The sequence below is a fragment of the Limulus polyphemus genome, unplaced genomic scaffold, assembly GCF_000517525.1.
Source record: "Limulus polyphemus unplaced genomic scaffold, Limulus_polyphemus-2.1.2 Scaffold525, whole genome shotgun sequence".
NCBI classification, from domain to species: Eukaryota; Metazoa; Arthropoda; class Merostomata; order Xiphosura; family Limulidae; genus Limulus; species Limulus polyphemus.
The window spans coordinates 468888-491085 of NW_013666135.1; the positions used below are offsets into that span (position 1 = coordinate 468888).

The 22198-nt window shown below is 33.0% G+C and overlaps 1 protein-coding gene across 8 annotated transcripts in view; it reads left to right on the top strand.

Moving 5' to 3' along the window:
* LOC106458870 (NEDD4-like E3 ubiquitin-protein ligase WWP1) overlaps nucleotides 1-22198 on the top strand; it is a 79808-nt gene that overhangs the window by 40754 nt on the left and 16856 nt on the right. For all 8 annotated transcript variants that reach the window (XM_022385220.1, XM_022385221.1, XM_022385219.1 and 5 more), the window contains 12 exons: nucleotides 1446-1751; nucleotides 6358-6832; nucleotides 7297-7392; nucleotides 10237-10402; nucleotides 12467-12521; nucleotides 13317-13401; nucleotides 15521-15646; nucleotides 17521-17596; nucleotides 18881-18952; nucleotides 19855-19943; nucleotides 20546-20705; nucleotides 20989-21122. In XM_022385220.1, the coding sequence (XP_022240928.1) occupies nucleotides 1446-1751; nucleotides 6358-6832; nucleotides 7297-7392; nucleotides 10237-10402; nucleotides 12467-12521; nucleotides 13317-13401; nucleotides 15521-15646; nucleotides 17521-17596; nucleotides 18881-18952; nucleotides 19855-19943; nucleotides 20546-20705; nucleotides 20989-21122 (1840 nt within the window). The remainder of the gene's footprint in view (nucleotides 1-1445; nucleotides 1752-6357; nucleotides 6833-7296; nucleotides 7393-10236; nucleotides 10403-12466; nucleotides 12522-13316; nucleotides 13402-15520; nucleotides 15647-17520; nucleotides 17597-18880; nucleotides 18953-19854; nucleotides 19944-20545; nucleotides 20706-20988; nucleotides 21123-22198) is intronic.

A 22198-nucleotide genomic window follows, 5' to 3' on the forward strand; every position in this document is an offset into this window, starting at 1 on the left:
GCGCCCCTTCACACCTGCGCCTGGAGCGACTGCCCCCCTTGCCCCTTGCTACACCACTGGTTGTACCCTGGTCAGCATTTTTGCAAAACTGTTCAAAAGAAAATTTTTCTTTGCTTCAATTGTTACATAACTCACCATATGTATCTGTTACGTTGTTAACAACCTAACTGGCAAAGTTTTTATCCTATAATGTTATGGTAACATATTTACAAATTATCATAAATTATTCATTTGCTTATGTAAAACAATCATTTTTTTTTTCAATTATTTACCTTTCAGTGATCTTTGTTATTTATAGTTGAATGTTTTTCAAAAAGTACAGATTTTCATTTCTGGTATAGGAAGTAAAGATGAAGATTTTGCAATTTACAGTGGGGGAAAAAAAAGGATTTGTGTATTTTTATTCTTTACACAGGATGACCCTCTGTTAGAAGTATTTTAGTCTTGTTTGCAACTTCATTGCAATCATTCAAATTATTTTGTTGTTGGTTTGTTGCATACATCAGCTGAAGAATATCTTAAGCTTTGCATGTATATGTATTTATGTAGAAGTTAAGTGAATGTTTCATGCACATAAACATTGTGTACATATGCTAAGGATAATCAATAGCCATTATATGTGTAACATTAACATTGCTCTGTTAATTTGTTAAATTGGATCATGATTCATTTTTTTCTATTCTTTTCTTAATGCTGTGACACAAATGTATAGCATTCAGGGTTTTAGAATTGTAAATGAAAAATTCAGTTATATAGTTTGAAATCTGAGGTTTTGATTCGTTACTGAATAGCAATGAAGTTTTATATTTATAACTGAAAGAAAGTGTAGGTTTGAGTAAATGACCAGACTATTACAAAGGAAATTGTTACCAACATTCTTTCAATTTTGTATCTGAATGTTCAAATAAAAACTTTTGGAGTAGGGAAGAAAATAAATCTCTTGACTCTAGGAATTTTATTTTTATTCCTAAAATTTGACCAGTTAAGCTTTCTCAAAGGAACTCATAACACACTGAGTGAACATAAATATTTTATAGCTGTTTCACAGTTGTTGAAGTACTTAAGGAAAACCTTATAATCACAACAATGAAAATAAAACATTATTTTGATGAGTCAAACTGTAAGTTATATTTAGTGAGATAAAAGATTATAGATTATATTAAATATTTCATAGATTTTTAAGGAAAAATTGATGGAATAAGTTGGTGATTAGTGATAGAGAAAATATCTTGCACACCTTAATTCTTTATATGAATTATGGTTCAACTTGACTCTATATTTAATGGTATTGATAACATCAACTATAAGTTTAGTCGCTTGTAAGTAATGTATTTAAATACAGTTCTTTAGGAAACCAGTTTTCTTTGTGTTTGACAGAGCCTAATCATAATGCTGATTGTAATTTTTGCTTGACAATTGTGACTCTTAGTTCCATGTATTAACAGGTTCCCACACTCCTTCAAGCACCCACTCAAGTGGAAATGTAATAGATAATAGTACTCAATCTTTTAGTCCTGCATATGGAAATAACCAAAGTGATTATCAACATCATGAACCACACCCTCACTCCCAGAGGTCAGACAACCCCAGTCCTGTGCCCTTTCAAGTAATCAGTGATTCTCCTAGTAGCAGTTCTGGTAGCACTTCTCCAAGCATTATTAACCTTTCCAGACAACTTCATGATATGAGAACCCAGTCTGTACCAGAAAGTCCCAAGCATGTTGCTGTTCCTAAGGCTTTTAGCATCACAGGTGAGTGATGTTGACTCGGTGGCAAATTTTAAGTTTTTTAACTTCTTAAAAGTGCATCTTACATTGCATGAGAATACACATCCTATTGCCTTTATTATTATAAACAATTTAGAATTGTAGCTGATTTAAACAGGATATTTAACTAACAGTGTTTTCCCCAGAATTTTTAATGTCATTTTATAACTTAAGTATTCATGGGAGTAAATCTGTATTGAAGGTATGTTAAAATGGAATCATATTAGCCCACATTAGGTTAGAATTCCCCATAGTATGTTGGAAAAATGTTGGAGGATTTCATCAAACTGAAGCTGTGCTGTTTTTTGCAGAAATACATTGTTTATTAATGTTATTCATATGTCAAGATTAAGCTAGGCCTTTATGATACCTTACCTCTTTTTACTGATTATTTTGTCCCCCCCCCTTTCTGATATTTAAGTCCACATTGATCAATTTCTATCTCATCTTTGTTCTGGAGCCAGCATACCTTGTCCTCTTTGCTTGTCAGACACTCATACCATGGCCTGTCATTGGGCTGAGTTTCCCTCTCTTAAGTCTCAGATTTTGTAGTCTCTAATTCAAACATCCTTTCTCTTGTCTTTGCCTTTCCCCAGTCAAATTCTCCCATCTACATCTCATTCTTACTACTCTACTATGTTATCTCTTTTCTATCCACCTGCTTTCCGAGGCTATCAACCTGAGGGATTTTCAACAGAAACTCATTCTCTCATCTTTTCTACATTGACACATTTATCTTCTTCTTCTGCTTTACCTCTCCATATGTGGTTGCTTTGTTGTTGGGACTTATTAGGCAGGGATGCCCTACTTTTTCGGGTGTATTTGCCTGCTTGCTATACCCAGGACTATTGTTTGCCTCCTTTCTTTTGAAAGTATCTTTTTGGAGGAGTCCCTGATTCATTGGAATCTCATGTGGAGGCTGTGTGTCAACACTCCTCCATTTCTTTTCTGGTTTCTCATCCTATTACAAGCTTCTCCTGCACCTGATACCGTTTCTCATCTCCAGCTTCCTCTCTTCTCCCTGTTCCACCTTTCTGTGTTTCTGCTCTGATCCATCATTACTCTCACCATTGTCTTCAATGCCATTAGCATTGATGGTGACTATCCCTTCAGTTCAGGCACAGTTGGCCTGGTTTGCCAACCTTTGACACCTGTTTGCTGCCAATTGTTGAGTCCTTTGGTATGTTATTAGTGAGATTGAGTTTTAGTTTTTCCTCCTCTCCTCTTTTATCTTCCATTCCCATCTCTTTCCCTCCTCCTTGGGATCCAGTTTGTTGCCAGCATCTGGCCAAAGTGGTGTTGGATCTGTTAGAAGAAGATGCTGTTTAATGGGTTTCTCTTCCTTCTCCAGGTTTTTATTCTTGTCTGTTTGTTGTTCCCAAAAAAATCGGATTGGCATCCAGTTATTGATTTTTCGAGCTTCAATCATTTCATTGTTTTACCATAGAGTCCTTTGTCACCCTTAGATTGTCTTTTACTCTAGGTCTATGGAATTTCAAGGTTGATATGTCAGATCTTCATATTCCCATTACCTCTGCTTCCTTTGGTTTGTTCATCAAGGTCAGGTGTTTCAATTTTTTGTGCTCTTCCCTTCAGTCCTGTATGTTTTCTGTTGGGTTTTCAAAGCTTTTCCTCATCACATTCATGGCCTGGCACTGTGATTTCACCTTTTGGCTCCATCCCAACAAGTCTCCTATGACCATACTATTCTCCTCCTTCAAGAATCAGCACATCTGGGTTGGTTTGTCAGACTGGAGAAGTCGTATATAACATCCACTCAGTATCTCATTCACTTGGGTATATTTTTCAATTCACATCTCAGCAGGACTCAGCCTTCTCCTCTTCATTTGGGGGGCATGGAGTGCTTGGTTTCCAATACCATATTCTATTCTACCCTCACTGTGTGGGAGGTTCTCTCCCTCTTAGGGACTTGGGCTTCAATGGAATCCCTTATCCATTTGGGTTGTCCTCATATGCACCATTTTCAATGGACTCTGTGCAATCAGTGGAACCTTGCTTGGTGTCCTTGTCTTACTTCATTTACCTTCCTTCTTTCCTACAGATCAACTTTGTCTGGTGGCCCAACAAAGTCAATACTACAGCAGGTATTCCTCTTCTTCCATCTCATCCAGATCTTCATATGTTTACAGATGCATCACTAATGGAATGGGGGCATATTTATTCTCTCATGAGATTCCAGATCAATGATGAAACAACAAATAAACCATTCATATCAATCTCTTGTAACTGTTGGTGGTATTTCAAGCTTTGGATCATTTGCTTTTGATAGTCCACCAACATCCAATAATGATCCATACTGAAAACTCTCCTGTTGTCTTTTACATCAATCATGAAGGGAGCACCCAGTCTCCCTCTCTGTTTTCACACTCTAAACCTTTTCTGGGCTCATTGTTTGCAAATATGTTTTATTGCTTGTCATATCCTGGGTGTTATGAATCTTGCTGCAGGTTTTCTCTCACAACCTGACAAGATAGTACCTATGAAGTGGCTCTTCAATCCTCTGGTACTTAAGTGGTTGTGCTCTTGGCTGGGCATTACTTTTCTGGATGTTTTTGCCACTTATCTCAACCCCAAACTTCCCCTGTTCTGATTCCCTGTTCCTCATCATGCAGCTTTAACTGTGGATGCATTCAGTCATGACTAGTCCATCATTTTTCTTTATGCCTATCCTCCTATTCATATCCTTCATGTGCTTTCTCTTATTCAGACTACTCCATGTTGAGTCCTCCTGATTGCTCCTTATTGGCTGACTCAGCCATGGTTTTCTGTATTGAAATTTCTTTGGTCATCTCCTCTTCCTCTACCTCTGTTGCAATCCCTACTCCATCAACCATGTTCTACCTTCTCACATTTGGTAGTGTCGACACTCTGTCTTTGTGCATGGGTTTTGTCCAGTCCCTTATGAGATGCTCTGGATTTTTTTCAAATGTATCATCCCTTTTTCTTGTTCTGTTTGTTCTTCCTCCCACCTTGTGTATCAATGAAAATGGTGCATTTTCTGCTGCTGGTGTCTGTGTTGTGGCTTCTTCCCTTCCCAGCCTTTTGGCTCCTATCTTTCTGAGTTTTTCACTTGGCTGTTCAATCAAGGCTTATTGCTTTCAACCATTGCTGGCTATAGAGTGGTACTATTTTATGTTCTCCGATTTTCCTGTTCTATTCTCCTTTCCTGTTCTTTCTTTCTTTTCATCTTTTTCATCTTCCACATCCTGCTGTTCTTCCTGATTGGAACCTAAATGTTGTTCTCCACACCCTTACCCTTCCTCTCTCTGGCCTCTTGTTTGTTGTACCATCTTTTGTTTAAAACCTATTTCTTACTCCTTGCATTTGACCTTGCTTCACATGTTCTTTTCCATCATTCTTATATTCTTCTTTATCCTGATAGTGCTTTTCTCTCAAAAACATTTGTGGCTCATGAGGGGGATGGTGCATTCACCCCTATATTCCTTCCTTCCATTACTCACCTTTATCCTCTTTCTGATCTTGATCATCTTCTCTATCCCATCCATGTGTTTCACTGTTATTTGGCCTGCACTATCATTTTTGTGGTTCCCACTCCCATATCTTTATTCCTTAGATCTTGGGTAGAAAGGGAATTCCTTCTCCCATTACTCTGAAGACTTTGGATTTTTATAACTTGTGTTAGGTTTTAGGGTATATTAATATAATTTCTAAGTCTGCAAGAGTGAAAGAACTAGCTTTATATGTTTTATAAATGTGAGGTTGAGATTTATGAAGTAACAGTTAGTTAGGCTTAAAATTTTTGGTTATTTTTCATTTTTCAGATTGATCAACTAGTAAGCTTTTTATTACAGATGACAAGCCAGGAGTTTTCAAGTGGCTTGGCTGTATGAGCATGAGCCGAGCCCCAAAACATATATAAACAATACTATAGAGACTTAACAGAATGGAAAGAATTGATATTTTATTCAGTGCACACCCATTTTGGAATCAAAATAAACTTTTGCAGCTTTTTTCTGCATTTCGAGTAAAATTATAAGTATAAAACAAGATACTGTATTAAAAACCAATAATTTATCATCCTTTTTTTTTGCCTCACTCAGATGTGGTTAACAAAGCTGCCTTGGTACAAACTTAGTTTTTTTTTTACCTCCTTAATTTAACATAGCATGGCACACACCAACAATTTTTTATCTCCTTGATTTAACGTAGCATGAGATAATAATGATGACACATGGTGTTCTATAGGGTGCCATGTAAAACACAGTAACTGCTAATTCTATGCTGAATTTTGTTTTTGTTACAATTATCTGTCAGTAATTTCTAAGTCAAAGTATGTTATCTATGTAAATTAGAACTAAAAAATGGTGTAGCTAATATAATATATGGTCTAACTAATAGCAGTATATAGTGTTGTAAATCAAAAACTTAGATTTATTACAATGCATTGATTCATTAGTTGAGTACCCTCACTGTTAACAATATTTTTTGGGCATTATCTCAATAATATCTCACTTGTTTCAGTCAGCTTAGGAGATTTAGATTCTTTAAAAATTCATTTGTTTCTTTAGATTTTTATAATTTAATGACATTATAAAGCTTTATTTACCAGATATCAGATCTGTGACAATTCCTCGTCCTCAGCTCACTTTTACAAGGTCAAATGATGCTAGTAGCAGCACACCTGCAACCAGATCTGCCACACCAAACAATGTACTGGATGCTAACAGTTCTCCATTCTCGAGTCCTGTACAGTTTAATGCCAATCCAGATATCTCTGCCATTAACATTCCGTCATGTGGCACAAGCAGTACTTTGCAGAGTGGATCCTCAGGTGAGCGAATTACAAGGCCTAACAGTGCTATTGTTGGTCAAGATTTGTCTCGCTCTACAGATACTTCCACTCAGGGAGGGGAATTGGTTGGCAGACATCCTAAACCCTACAGTTCTGTCCTTGGTCAAGGCCTTACTTCTAGTCCGTCTTGTGTTACAGACAATGCTAATCAGAATAGAACTTCATCTAGCAGGCTACAAAATCCTTTTAGGCAAGGTGTTAGCTCAAGTGAAGAGGATCCTCTTCCTCAAGGGTGAGTTTTGTATTAAGCTTTAATTAGACTCATATTTGTGTCAGTTTAATTGATACTTATAAATAAAAAAAAATGTCTGTGCATATGTTTTTTAGTTTTGGTGTTATTATGATTTTTCAGTACACATTTATGTTGTACTGATAATACTTTTTTCTAAATGGTCAATCTGAACAGAACCTTTAAAATGACAATTATAATTTGTCCAGCCAAATTTGTATTGGATATTTTTAAAATAATATATTTTTGATTTAAGATAAATTCCTCAATCTGACTTTCATGCACACACCTTTTTTTTAACAACAAATTAAAGTTCTTAAAGTAATGAAGATACTTTTTGTCATCTTATACTCAGATGAAAGTTTCCTATACAGTAATTTTAAAGAAACTAGCTATATATTTGTATGATTATTTTATTTTTTATTGATAATTGAGATACATATGATTTTCTTTGTTTTAACTTCAAGATGGGAGGTACGTCACACACCACAGGGCCGCAAGTACTATGTAGATCATAACACGAGAAGTACCACATGGGAAAGACCTCAGCCATTACCTTCTGGGTAGGTTTTTGTATTACAATAACATTCTATATATCTAATGTCATTTCTTTTACAGAAGTAGGCTTTTGTATTACAGTAACATTGAATATATGTAACGTTACCTCTTTTACAGAAGCAAGATAAGTTTTTACATTGTATTAATATTCTGTATATGTACAATTACCTCTTTTGCAGAAGTAAGGCAGGTTTTTATATTACAATAACATGCAATATATGTAACGTTATCTGTTACAGAAGTTTTTCTGTTTTGATATGCTAGAAAGATTTTCATTGTTTGGGTAACTTTTTGTTTGCAGTATCAAAAGGTTATAATAATTATCTCATGTTTTTGGATCCTTTATCCTGGCTTATCTTCCATTAATAGTTGTTACTTCATACATGGTATTTATCTAGAAATTACATTGTTCTGTTAAATGTTTTTGTACATGGGCTTGTACAGTAAGATTTAATCTGTTCCAAAACAAGTTTAAGATAGCTTTTATATGCAGAAACATCTGTTAGCTGAGTTCTTGCACAGATCTTAAAATATAACGTTGATAAACGAAAACATCGGCACATGTAGATACGTAGATCTTGAAAGTCGAGTTGTTCAAAACTTGAAAATAGCGTTGATGACTGGACCAATTGTTGGTTGAGATGTTGCAAAGGAAATATCTGCTTTTCACCAGACACTAATCATAGCAGAACCATCTGAAAAATGATCTTTTAGTTCTCTCAACACCTTGTGTTGTCTTCCAATAATCCTGAACATTTTATTTTTTTTACTTATATCAGTAACTAAACCTTTCCTTTACACCAAGGTACTTACTGATTGGTAACAAATATAATATTTTTTTCCAGATTTGACAAAATAAATGTTACTTATTTTCTCTTTTGGAGTTATTTTGCTTTCTGATTTGTGCATTTGATATTTTATAGATCATTTTTAAAGATAAGAGGTAACTTTAAAGAGTTGACATCATTTAATTTTTTAGTCGTTCAAAAATACAGAACTTTGATTTATTGTTCTCTTTTTTTTGTATTCCTGAGTTTTTCTCCATGTGAATGTGATATTTCAGTCCTTTTTTAGAAACTCCTTATGAGTTTTTTTTTGTTACTTACAAATTTTTGAAAATACTAAGAACTCTGAATAACCTACGATAGGTGATAGAATTCATATCCATCAAATTTTGAATTGTCAAAATTATAATGAAGTATATCTGTTAAGTGTACCTTCTCCAACTGTATTGCCTTCTATATCAGTGAAACTGGCCATAGAATAGAATGTTTTATGTAAGGCTAATATGTAATAAATCTGTAAGCAAACGTTTTTAACCCACACTGAACACAATGCACGAAATTTCTTCCAGTAACTACAATAAAAACTAGTTTTGAAAGTCTAGTACACAGAAAATCAGTAAAGAAGGACTTTATTGCAATGTCACAGAATTTTTCTCTCCAGTGAAACCATTTCTGGACAAAAATAGTTTATAAACACTACTTCAACATTCTTAAAAGTTTATTACCTCTTGATCAAAAATTCCAAAGTCTAGAAAATAAACTGACATTGGCAGAAAGTGCAAGGTTGCAATCCTTTACTAATTTTGGAAGAAAGTATTGATTCTTATGAATAAATAAGATTTGATGAATGGTGGTTACTGATGAAGGGAGGCTTATTAATGTTATTTTTTTATTTTTTAGAAAATGATCTGTTATTAAGAGATTGAAGCTGTTATTAGTAATAATAATAATAATAATACAAGAATTGATGCATGGTGAATGTTATGTTTATTGACTGGAAGAGATTGTGGTGGTATATTTCCCAATTACATTATCATATCTGATGAGACAACATTCCATCTGTGTGGAATAGTTAGCAAAAATATACCATATATATATGACTTTTGTTGGCACCATAATCTCTGCACCTACAACTGCTGGAGTTTTGGCTGAGATGCAATCCAGTGTACAATTTGCACACCACACTGGCTACATTTCCTATTCTCCGATCTGGGAAACGGTTAATACAGAATACTTAATCTTCAGTGTGTGTTATGAATGGCAAAGGTACTTATAGAAATATACTGAGTAGGGCCTTGTGAAGCTTCAAGATTTAATTTGATTGTGAATTGGGATTGGGGATTTGATTCATTAGCTAGGGCTCCGAATTGATATTTCCGAACCTACATCACTTCCAGTAAACTTTAGAATTTAGTTTTTAATTAAGTCTATATACCAGAACTTGTTTAATTATAAGAACACTTTTGTACCATTCTTCTTCCAGATGTTTAAGTACATTATATCATTAGTTTTTAGAAAGATTTACTTTGTCTTTTGTTCTCAGAAAGATTTACTTTTATACTCACTACTAACTGTGTGTCGAAGCACCCTACATAAGTAAACAAGTTTCTATTTGATTTAAAATCTAATTTGGCTGTATACTTTATAATCTATATATACACAGCCAATTCAATTCCATATTTGATTCGAATATTTTGGGATGATTAGATTCGAAAAAAATGTTTTTGATTTGGAGAGCCCTAATATCAAGGTTGATGTAAGTTGCATGGAAGTGGTAAAAACCTGAGGTTATATACAATAACATTTAGTTTATCATGTTTTTATTCATCTTTACGTGAAATCTGTTAGGTATGAAAATGTGTGACACCCTTTACATATCTATTTCATATAGAGGATATCCTAAAAACAACATTAAAGCTAGTCATAATATCTTAAGTTTAATTATCATCATTCTTTGTTTAATACAGTGAATATACTATACTTAAATAATTTTTAATTTATACACAAGAATTACAATATGTTGAAGCTTGACTCTTGTTGAGTTAATATTTCTTTTTTCTGTAGCTGGGAAATCAGGAGAGACAACAGAGGAAGAGTGTACTATGTAGACCACAATACTCGGACTACCACGTGGCAACGGCCCACAGCAGAGACCGTCAGGAACTATGAACAATGGCAGTCTAGTCAGGCCCAAGTTATGCAGCAGTGTCAGCAACGATACCTTTTCCCAGTAAGTCTAGCCTGTTTTGCAGTTATGTGCCCTTTTCCTTGAATTCATTATTAATGTATAAATTTGTCCATTTAGAAGAAAATATTTGCATTTATTGCATCTTTATTGATGTGTGGCATTCTATAATTTCACATTTTCATTTCTATAGAATTGTTTTTCTTTAAAAAAAAAACCGTTACAGATTCATAATTTTAAATTATTATTGTAACTAGTATTTAATTGAGTGATTTTATTATTATCATTAAAACTTGCAGGTATACAGGGTGTGTATAAAGTGAGTATGGGTAAAGAAAACTGTGTAACCCATGGGCAAAATTTTTTGCATGTAATAAATAAGGAATCATGAATAGTGAATTCTATTGGAATCTGGAATGATACTATGGATGCCACTCTAGTAAATATTCAATATTTTCCCCATCATTTTTAGTTACGACTTCCATCATGACAATGGTAGTAGATATTGAAACATATAATGTATCCTTAGGAATCATCTGAATCAGTCCTCTGGTAGGTAAGCGGGGAACTTATGGATTTACAACACAAAAATCCAGTGTTCAATTCCCATTGGTGGACAGAGCACAGATAACCCATTTTGTGGTGTTCTGCTAAAACAAACACCTGAACCTTTCTTGCAATTTCATCATCTTTCAGATGTGACATGGTTACTGGGTTATGATGATATACCTGCAGGAGTGAAGTCAGGGAAGTGTAATGGGCACATATTGCAAGCAATAGCTGAGAATCTGGTCTTTGTTAAAGTTCTGTGAGAACAGTGTCTTTGCTGAGCACTGGACATGGAGTGAAACACAGTTTTACATGAGTGTGACACCCTTGACAGATCCACACTGTTGGAGTTCTGTTATGACACGGTTGTCCAACATCTCATAAGAATTTCGTCTGTTATATGTCTCCTGCTCCTTGGATCATTCTAACTAATATGCTGCTGGCCAGAACTTGGAATGACTCAGTATTGCAGCTTTTTTAATGACACAACACTATCAGTATTATCTGTTGTTCTAAACTTAACCTTTTGTTGGAACTTTCACTGCTTGTGACTGAATAATGGTGGGACATTCTTTCTTTTGTTTCTATAGCCATGTGCAGTGCCCCTTGTGGCATTTACAAAAAGTGGTAGAATACACTTTCCATGATTTCTAATGTATATATCTAAGTATTTTGTTTGTATATTACATGGTTTAACCTATGAACTATTCAAAGTCCCCAAATGAACTTTATAATCACCCTTTACATTTAGAATTCTCTATTACTGTTTTGTGCATTCACAGGATTTCAAGTATGTATTTTTATCCTGATAAATGTGTTTCACTTTTATCTTATTTTGTCAAATTCTTTCCATAAAAACCTACACACACAAACTTGTGTAAAGGTTTGCAACACTTTTCTAACTTGCAAGTGCTGTTTCGGTTTTGATACTCATTTCTTGTAAGACCTACAGCTTTGTAGATCTTTCACATTTTCCAGTTCCGTATCAGTATTCATTTCTGTGGTACCCCTTTTCAGAATAAAAAAATCTGTACATAAAATGAGATGCTGAAATTGTATTACACATGAAGATTTTAAAAAAAAATCTTTATTGCAGTGATGAAAGACTTGATGTGTCTTTAAAATGGTAATTGCATCATGCTGACTACTTCAAGGCTAGAATTAGATATCGATAATAAAATTGCTAATGTGAATACTTTAGTTAGTCTCATTCTTCTATGAATTATTGTATGAATTTGAAATGTGTCCATTTATCATAATTATAGACTGAACTCATAGTGTATTTAAGCATTGAAAATAGTTTTTGTTGTTGTTACTGATCGTATATTATTAGATTACAATATATTTCATCATTAAATAAAATAAGTATCAAGTTTTATTTGGTCACAATTTTAAAATAACTTTGTCATACTTATTTTATTTAATGATGAAATATATTGTAATCTAATAATATATGATCAGTAACAACAACAAAAACTATTTTCAATGCTTAAATACACTATGAGTTCAGTCTATAATTATACACCATCGCTTACAAACTGTTATCACAACACTGCTTAGACTCCAGCTCAGGCTGAGGATCAGGACCCTCTTGGAACACTGCCAGAAGGATGGGGTATGTTCTTGATATATTTGATATTTCTTGACCATAATATTTAGATATATTTTTTACACTCTTAGAATGGTGAGAGTTTATGTAATAAATAGTTTAATTAAAAACCTCATGTGCATCATAACTCAACCATGTTTGTTTCTAAATCATTGCAAGGACAGAAGTGTTGAAATTGACAATACTTGAAGTTTACCAGATCAATTTATAAACTGAAAACAAATATCCTAAACCCATAAAAGTTTTATTCATATTTGTTATGTAGTTCCTGTAGTAACTTTTTCTATTTGTAACTTTCATTAATCTTTATGAATTAAAGCAATTACATTGGATTTTAAACTATTTGTTTCCTTCTTCTGTTTATTTAATTATATGATTAAAAGCAAACTAAGGAATTTTCTTTTTTTTGGCTAACTAGTCAATTCAAGTTGAAATGTTTATATTATCTCAAGTAAAGTATTAAGTGACATAGTAAGAAAGAAAGAGAAGTTCAATGTGTGGTATCTGTGTCATTTATTGTGTTTTTAAAGAAGAGTTAAAGCAACTTGAGTCATAATAGTAAAAGTATCTAGAAAATAAATCAACCGGTAAACTGCTGGTGGACAATTGTGGAAATGAAGATCTAGAGAGACAGTTATCATATAGTATGTGAAATAAGTTTAACTATAAGATGAGACCTGAAGGGTTATATGTTTGTGTGTGTTTATATTCCATAGTATGTTTGACTTGTCTTAGCTTAGATTAGTTTCAGCTAATGAGTATACTTTCATGAATGTTATATTGTACTTTTATCACTTGCAGAAAAACAATTGGATCGTAATGGTAGGGTGTATTTTGTAAATCACAAAAACAAGATAACCCAGTGGGAAGACCCCAGGACACAAGGGTAGGTTACATGAACTTTATGTTGATATTAAAAAGCATTATTTTGGTTTCTTGTTACACTTATTTTTGAGTAGGATCTCATTATAGGCATACTCTTGATGTTAAGATTTATAGATGTTTTTATTTAAGTCAAACTCAACAATTTTAAAACACTCACTATTTTTATGTATATAAAGAATGATGATATTATTGGTACAGTAGAACCTCAATTAACGAGCACTTAAAAACAACAGGTACCATGCCATTAAGGGTAGACCTTTTCAGTCTCTTTCTTTTTTATACTATTTGTAACCAAAATAAGTCTTGCAGTAATAGGCACCTTAATATTCCAGATTAAGGACAGTGTCTTTAGTATCATTCTCTATACAGGCACTTAATAAAGTGTGCAATTAACCCTTTCACTGCAAGATGGTTAAAGTGTGCATGTCATGACCTTTTAGTTATTTTCACAATTTTATTAAATTACTTTACTATTACTCATAGCAGTGTAAGTACTCAAAATCTTTGTTTTTCAAAGTATTTTTGCAGCAGATCTTGGTGTAGCTGAATTCAAAGCATCGAATGCTTAGTTCAGTAACTTTAAAAACAGGCAACTAATCAGTGCGGCAGTTCTTTCGGGACAGAAATCGAGCATGAACTTGGACACGGTCAACAAATGGCACCAGTGTTTTCCATTTTTGATTGAAGGTTCCCAGGAAAAAGACATTTTCAACATGGATAAAACTGGCCTGTTTTATTGCACGTTGCTTGATTGATCACTTGGTGCATGTGGTGATCAGTGGGCTGAAGGCAAAAAAAAAGTAAAGATCTCAGTGGGAGAGATTGAAAAGCCATTGGTCATCACAAAAAATCCCTATTGCTTTCATAACATTAAGAAAACCTCCCTCCCTGTAAGCTACAGATGGAATAAAAAGGCATGGAAGATGTATTTGCAAAGCAGGAATGTTCTTCTTTCTGTGGAAAACACTCCATGTCATGGCAACATGCAACTCATGAACACCCGTGTCCTGTTCTTCCCTCCTAATTGCACCTCGATCCTGCAACCCCTCAACCTACAGAAAATGGTTTTTTGGGTTGTCCTAGCAAAATTGAAAACTGCAACAGATACCAACATGTAAGAAAAATGACTTTAAATGTATACATCAAACAAAATGGGGGGGGGGGGGGGGCTTAAAATTAAGAAATTTAATACATTCAATATGGAATCCAGCTTTGCATGGCTCACTTTTGATATTAAGGGCACCTTGCTATAGAGGGCATTTGGATGCAGTTGGAAGGGTGCCCTTAATGTCGAAGTTCTACTGTACTTGTAAAAGTTTTATTTAAAGTAAAACTTAACAGTTTAGTAACACTTCCACATTTTATTTTTTTATGTGTAATAAAAAAAATGATGACATTGTTGATCTTCATGTGGTTTCGAGACTTGTAAATGTTTTTAGTTTATACAATTCTCTAATACTTTCACTCTTTCATATATAAAAAGATGAGAGTTTAGTTATGACATCTTGAAGGTTGGATATTTCTAACTTGGTGGTTAGGACACACTCTACTAGTAATATGTGGGTGGATCAAACCATGCTCACCTTTGCAGCCATGGGGGTTTTAAAATGTTACAGTCAATTCCACTATTCATTGTTAGAAGACTAGCTGAAGAGTTAGCAGTGGTCAGCAGTTCAAAATCAAGGATGACATTAGATAGCTTTAGTAGCTCTGCCATAAACAAAATGAATGAATGAATAAACATTTTAAACTCATTCAAGCATTTAGTCACTCATGAAACTTTGGTAAAATTAACAAAAATTATCTTTTTGTACTTGTAAGGCTTTCATTGAAGATTTTTATTCATGACACTTCATTGGTCTTAATGTTGGTTTACTCTGAACCATATTAAAAAATACCTTCAAGAACTTGTTTTGGTTCACTCTAGATTTTTGTCAGTATTTATACTTTCCAATTTCACTTTTTAATGAAAATAATATCGTTTCCTATATCATGTTATAGCATTTTTCCAACATATTACAGAAATGTGTTTATTTCACTGTTAGTTCCAATTTTCATCTATATTTACTTGTCGATAAATGCTCTTCTTTCTCATAGTAAAATACTCTGCATGTTTTTAGCCTAGAAGAACCTCTACCTCCAGGTTGGGAAGTTAAATTTTCACCTGATGGAAAGAAATACTTTATTGACCATAATACTCGTACCACTACCTTTCAAGATCCAAGGGCATCATCTAACAGTGGAGAGTAAGTCCTAATTAAAAAAACATTTTTTAGGAACATGTTTTTTATGAAACTTTTGGGTGTGTTATTTCCAAAGACAAGCTAATTTGGTCAAGTTTGCAAACTATTCTAAAAGATTACTGGAAGTAAAAATATATCATGAACCACAATAGTGGAATTGCCCAAAATCCTAATAGAATGTTCAAGGAAAAAGCACCTTAAACAGTGAAGATTCAACTCAAACAATGCACTAAAACCTTTACTATTGACTGCTAAGGCTGTTCACATATAAAAATTCACAAAACAAATCATGCATATTAGACTTACAAGGAAAAGAAAATCTGCTCAAAATGTCCCATTTGTAATTCTTTTTATTATAATTCTCATGCCAGCCTACAATAAAAACGGTTTGAAATATTGCACCCCAAACCTTTTGTAGAATGCTAAATAAGGTACTACGAAGGTTATACAGGATTGAAAAAATCAGTTTCTTCTGTATTTTACATAAGCTAAAAAACATCATAATTCTAGTGTAAATGATGTTATCATTACCCCTTGAAGTTAGCTTTCTCATAAATATATGATGTTCCTTTAAAAAGCTTAAGTACAGGGTGAAACAATAATTACCGGCCAATAATAGATGAACATTAGATGACTGTAACATGTAGGTACTCAATGCTTTTAGATAATACAATCAGTATCTTTAGGTAGCCAACCCCTATATTATGTATGACGTAGAGGAGTACGGAAAAAGTCAATACACACAATATTAAATTTTATTACGTGCATTTCTATAATAATTACCTTAAAAGACATGGTTTATTTAAAGCAATGTTTTAGATAGATATGTTTTATTTGAAAAGGCAGCTTTTCTTCTGTTAAAATGTTATATGTACTTAGTAGGGGGTTGTGTCTTAGTCTTGGCATATATTTGCCCATTACTCTGCATTATATGTAGAGAATTTAGTTACACAGAAACTATAAATTCTCACTATATTCTCAAACACATCTCCATGACAATCTCCAGCTGCAGCTTAACATTTTACATCTGGAACTAATCCAATAAATTAGTTAATAGCTACAGTAAATCTTCACGAACTATATCGGTTAGCTACTAGCTATGTTTATTATCATTACAATGTATAAGGTTAGATACCATTTTAAGTAATTTTTGCCCATAGTTGAGTATAACAAAAGCCAACAAACAAGATAAATAAAGAAATTTAGATTTTAAAAATTTGCAAATAGCAATTGTAAAAAATAGAGTAAGGAAACAATGTTAGAGACACTAAAGACATTATTTACTCAAACTACAAACTCCTATTTTGGCTCCACCAAATGTAATTGTAGGTAACAGCATGGAGCCAAAATACAGTTTTGTAGTTTGAATAAATAATGTCTACAGTATCTCCAGCCTTGTTTCCTTACTTTTCTAACAATCCCTATTTGCCAGTTTTTAAATTCCCAATTTTTTATTTATCTTATATTTATACAAGTCTGTAGTTTATAATCAGACTGTTGTATGATATTATAAACCAATGATGGCTTAAAAAACTATTCTGGAGTTTTGAAGTAAGTTTATTTGGTTCTTTATGTTTAAAGTCTTGATGGAATAGTGTTTTAGTTTCTCAAATAGCTTTAGAAAGAAACATTCACAAAAACACTATGAATTTGGTCCTTTGGTGATGAAAATGTAGCATTCTTATAAATGAGGCTTTATTTTATTTTTGAAATTCTAGCAATATGGTATAAAACCACTAAATATGGGATACAAAAGATAATCCTCATTAAGTTCAGTGAGCTTTGATGAAACCCTGATGCATGTGCATGTATTTTTGCTTATGTCCAGTTTTTAGCTATTCTATACATTATTTATTTGAATTAACTTTTGTCACTAGGGGAACCACTGTTGGACCAGTAGCCTACAAGAGGAATTTCAAGTGGAAACTAACCCAGTTTCGTTACTTATGTCATGTTAGTAGTTTTATTTGCTTTAAAGAAAATATACAAGTTCTATCTACTTTTTTTTTAAATTTAGCTTTCATATCTAGTATATTAAAAAGCTTATTCTTTGGGTTAATTTTATGTGGAGTTTAAGAATTATGTTAACAAAATTGTTAAATTATGTTTCAGAAACTTTTTAATCTTAATTTATTTACATCTGAGGTTGTATTTTTCCAGTTATCAGCATATTCTTTTTTGCATGTTACATTTGAAAGATCTTCTTTTTGTTTAGCCGTGGAGGGGGGGGGGATGACTTTCAAAGAATCTAGAATAGACTGATATCACTTGCATGTGAAATGCATTGTTACCAAGTAACTAGTGACACTATATTCTTTCTTTTAATTCTGAAGAATGAAAACCTGGATATCAAAAATATCAGATTTAATCTATATATTTTAGTGAACATCACTTTTTTAACCTTAATTTAGAAACTTCAGTTTTTAAGGATTCCTTTAAAAATCCAATAACCTATAATTGTTTGTTTTTTCTTTGCCATTTTATTATGCTGCATTGGGCAAAGAAAGTCTCAAATAATTTTTCTTCTGTTGGCTGACATTAGTTAGGTCTGAAGTACTGTCTGTAATCTTTGACTTAAGATCCAGGATGTACAACCTGTATGTGTGTGTGTTTCTGTAATCTTAAAAATTCCACGAGACATGGCCTAGTGGTTAAGATGTTTTACTCACAATCTTCTGGTCTCAGGATTGAAGCGCATTTCTGAACATGCTTACCCTTTCAGCCATGATGGCATTATAATGTGATGGTAAATCCACTAATTGTTGGTAAAGAATAGCCAAAGAGTTGGTGGTGGGTGTTGTTGACTAACTGCCTTCTCTGTAGTCTGTCACTTCAAAACTAGGGACAGCTATTTCTGTCTATTTCACTTACATGGTGCTTACTCTCAAAATAGGTTATTAAATGCTTCTTTATTGTAGGAATAACTTTGAAACATATTTTAACCCACATATCAACTCAAACCTGGCATTACATGTTATTTGAGTGTATAAGGCTTAATATTTCAAGTTTTTTATTAATTTTGTATTTCTTAATACTTGATTTTTCGCTTTACGTAATTAAAATGATTACTGTATCTATTTTTGATCCAAGTTTACTAGTGTGCTAAGATGTCCTAGGAATAAGCATTCTGAGAAGAAAAGCTATAATATATGGGAAGAAACAGGGGACTTGTAACATAGATCACAAAACACTACACTATGTATATTGTACTTTAACAACAGAATTTTGTAATTTCAGTGTAATGCTGTACCCAGTCAAGTTAAAATCCTTGTATCAAGAAATCGTATTTTCGAGGAGTCTTATAGCCAGGTAATTACAAAAAGTTCTTTCTCAAAATTCCTGAATAAAGACTTCATTGATAGAGTACACTATTTATGTTTTTGAGTTCTAGTTGATATTATGAAGAGCCATTGTTGGAAAAAAATGTGTATATTTTTTTTTATTCAGGTCTCATACAATGTTGAGATCCTTTCCCAAAGATAGTCTTGAAAAAATATTTTTTACAGCTGCATTTACTTTTCATTAACCATGCGACTGTGTGTTAAAATAAAAACATTTTTATTATTAAAGCAACATAAAAGTGGAATAGTTGGAGACACTAAGTACAGTTAACCTCTCAACACTCTGCTGAAGAATACTGTTACTTATTCTGAACATTGTATAATTACTTTGAGATATGATATGCTGCTGAACATGCACTGCAATTTCAGTTGTGGGGTATTATAACTGTGAGTTCAGTTCTCACTATTCAGTTACACATAGATGGCTGATGCTGTTGGCCGGTTATCGTTCCTCTGATCAGCAGTTTTAAATCAGGGGTGGCTAAATCTGAAACTTGGGAGCTTCTGACTTGGCCATTCAGTCCATATGCCATTGAATGTGCAACTATCAGATTCTGTTTCTTTAGGTAAAATGTGTTTTTATTTTATGCTGGTAGTTTTTACACACAGGTTTTTATCATGTTTTTCTCACAATATTTATTTACTTATTTTTTATTTATAGTGACTCGTAAAAATTCAAAGACCTTGAGTTTTTTATTAATTTTGTGACTTTCCGTACAGCCACTTTCATAAGATGCATTTAACATATGTAACTTGGATGATATTGTTGATTAAGGAAAGGTTTAAGGATTAAAAGAGAAATTGCTATATCCTTAATCAACAGTGTGCATTCTAGTAATAAGTTTTTTATGTACAGTTTTATTTGAATAGGTAATGAAAGTTCCTCCACATGAACTTAGACGTCGCCTTTTTATTACATTTAAAGGAGAAGAAGGTTTGGATTATGGAGGAGTAACAAGGTAGGCAGTAACTCTAATCTATTTTATTCCACAAAAGAAATATTCTTTCAAAAACACAAGTTCAGTAATTAAAATATGTAATTTTATCAAAGAGCCGTGTTCTGAGCAAGTGTTCTTTGTAAGCCACTTTAGAAAAAAAAAGGTAATAAGTTTGGTATGAAGATGTAATAAATTTTACCATGCATGATTAAAGACTGGTGTTATGATTTACTGGCAACTTTTTGAATTGTCAACTATAAAATGAAAAGTATTTTTTTTAATCTTAATACCAAACATATGTTTGAAAAATTAATAGCTAGCCAGAGCTAACTCTCCTTTTTCTACTTATAACTTCTGAATGAAATACTCTACATTTCAGAGAATGGTTCTTCACACTGTCCCACGAGGTACTTAATCCAATGTACTGTTTATTAATAGCTAGCCAGAGCTAACTCTCCTTTTTCTACTTATAACTTCTGAATGAAATACTCTACATTTCAGAGAATGGTTCTTCACACTTTCCCACGAGGTACTTAATCCAATGTACTGTTTATTAATAGCTAGCCAGAGCTAACTCTCCTTTTTCTACTTATAACTTCTGAATGAAATACTCTACATTTCAGAGAATGGTTCTTCACACTGTCCCACGAGGTACTTAATCCAATGTACTGTTTATTTGAATATGCTGGGAAGAATAACTACAGTCTGCAAATCAACCCAGCATCCTCAGTCAATCCCGACCATATATCCTACTTCCAGTTTATTGGTCGATTTGTTGCAATGGTGAGTAGGATGGATATGTTGGTCAGTATATCAAAAAAACAATTGTAAACTGTGTTTTTGGCTCTTGCTTTTAATTGAGCATGTGTTAAACAAAATTTTGAGTTTCTGCTTCTAGCTTTTTATTTGCAATTAAGTGTATATTAACAAAACAAAACTTGTATCACTAATATAGTTGTAGTTTCTATTTCTGGGCTCATGTTTATGGTTGAGTCTAACAACAAAACAATTGTACTTTCTGTGGTTGGGCATTTTTGTAATTTCTGTGTTAATATTTCTCTTGTAGGCTCTCTTTCATGGCAAGTTCATATATAGTGGGTTCACCCTACCTTTCTACAAACGCATGTTAGGAAAGCAGCTGACAATGAAGGACATAGAGTCTATTGATGATGAGTACTATAATTCCTTATTATGGATCAAGTAAGTGTTTGTTTTCTTATCATGTTACTTAATAACTCTTATTTTAGTACACTATGTATATAGCACTTTAAGGAAGAAGATTAAAAAGTATCATGCCAAGAATTTATCAAACTATCAAGAAGACTGAGAATGTTAAATGCTCTTTCCTGCTGGGTCTGGGTAATCCTTCATAGTTGTGATCAAGAAACCAAAAGCTGTAAGGGTGAAGTAATTACATACATAAAAACACTGCTCATTTCTTGTTAATGTTTATATATAAGGCTTAACTTTAAAGTTTTTGATGTGACAGCTAATAAACTATACATGTCTTCTCCCTTTTTCATTTTTATGTATTGTTAGTTTACTAAATTCTTAGTTATAATGATTAAAATAAAGTTGGAATAAGGTTTTGAATTGATATTTCACTTAGGAACCTTATTCCGCATTTGTTATGTGCATTTTAGACTTTATTAATACCTAAATCTACTACTTGTCAGATATTTATTGGAACATGGCCAAAAATATTAACCCTCTCACTATGAACTGGTCGATGTAACTGACCTTTTAACCCCAAAGTTACCATCAGAGTTTCCATACTATGACCTTTAATACACTTTATGTACCTTCATGAAATTTGGCAAGCTTTCAGTAAACTTTACAAATCTTTTGCACACAAAAAATCAGCTGTTTTTTTTTAATTAACTACTTTTTATTAAATTGTGTTTGTAAATATATGGAATTAGAATGTTGACTACTCTGAGTGCAAAGTGGTTTTCACATTAAGATTAAAAATACTTTGTGTGAAAATTATAAAATTTTATTTGCATAATCTCTTAAAACCTCTAAAATAAATATCAAATTTTTTCAGTGAGACTTTATATTTCATCTGCTATTTCCTCTACTCTAATTCTATACACATTCAGTCAATTTGACTGACCTTGTAGCCACGATAAAAAAAAAGAAGAGATAAATCTACATTACCCGTTTTTCTTTCTAGAGTGACTGCAATTTGTAACAGAATATTATAATTGTTTATCCTAAATATCTTAGGCCCGGCATGGCCAGGTGGTTAAGGCACTCGACTCGCAATCTGCGGG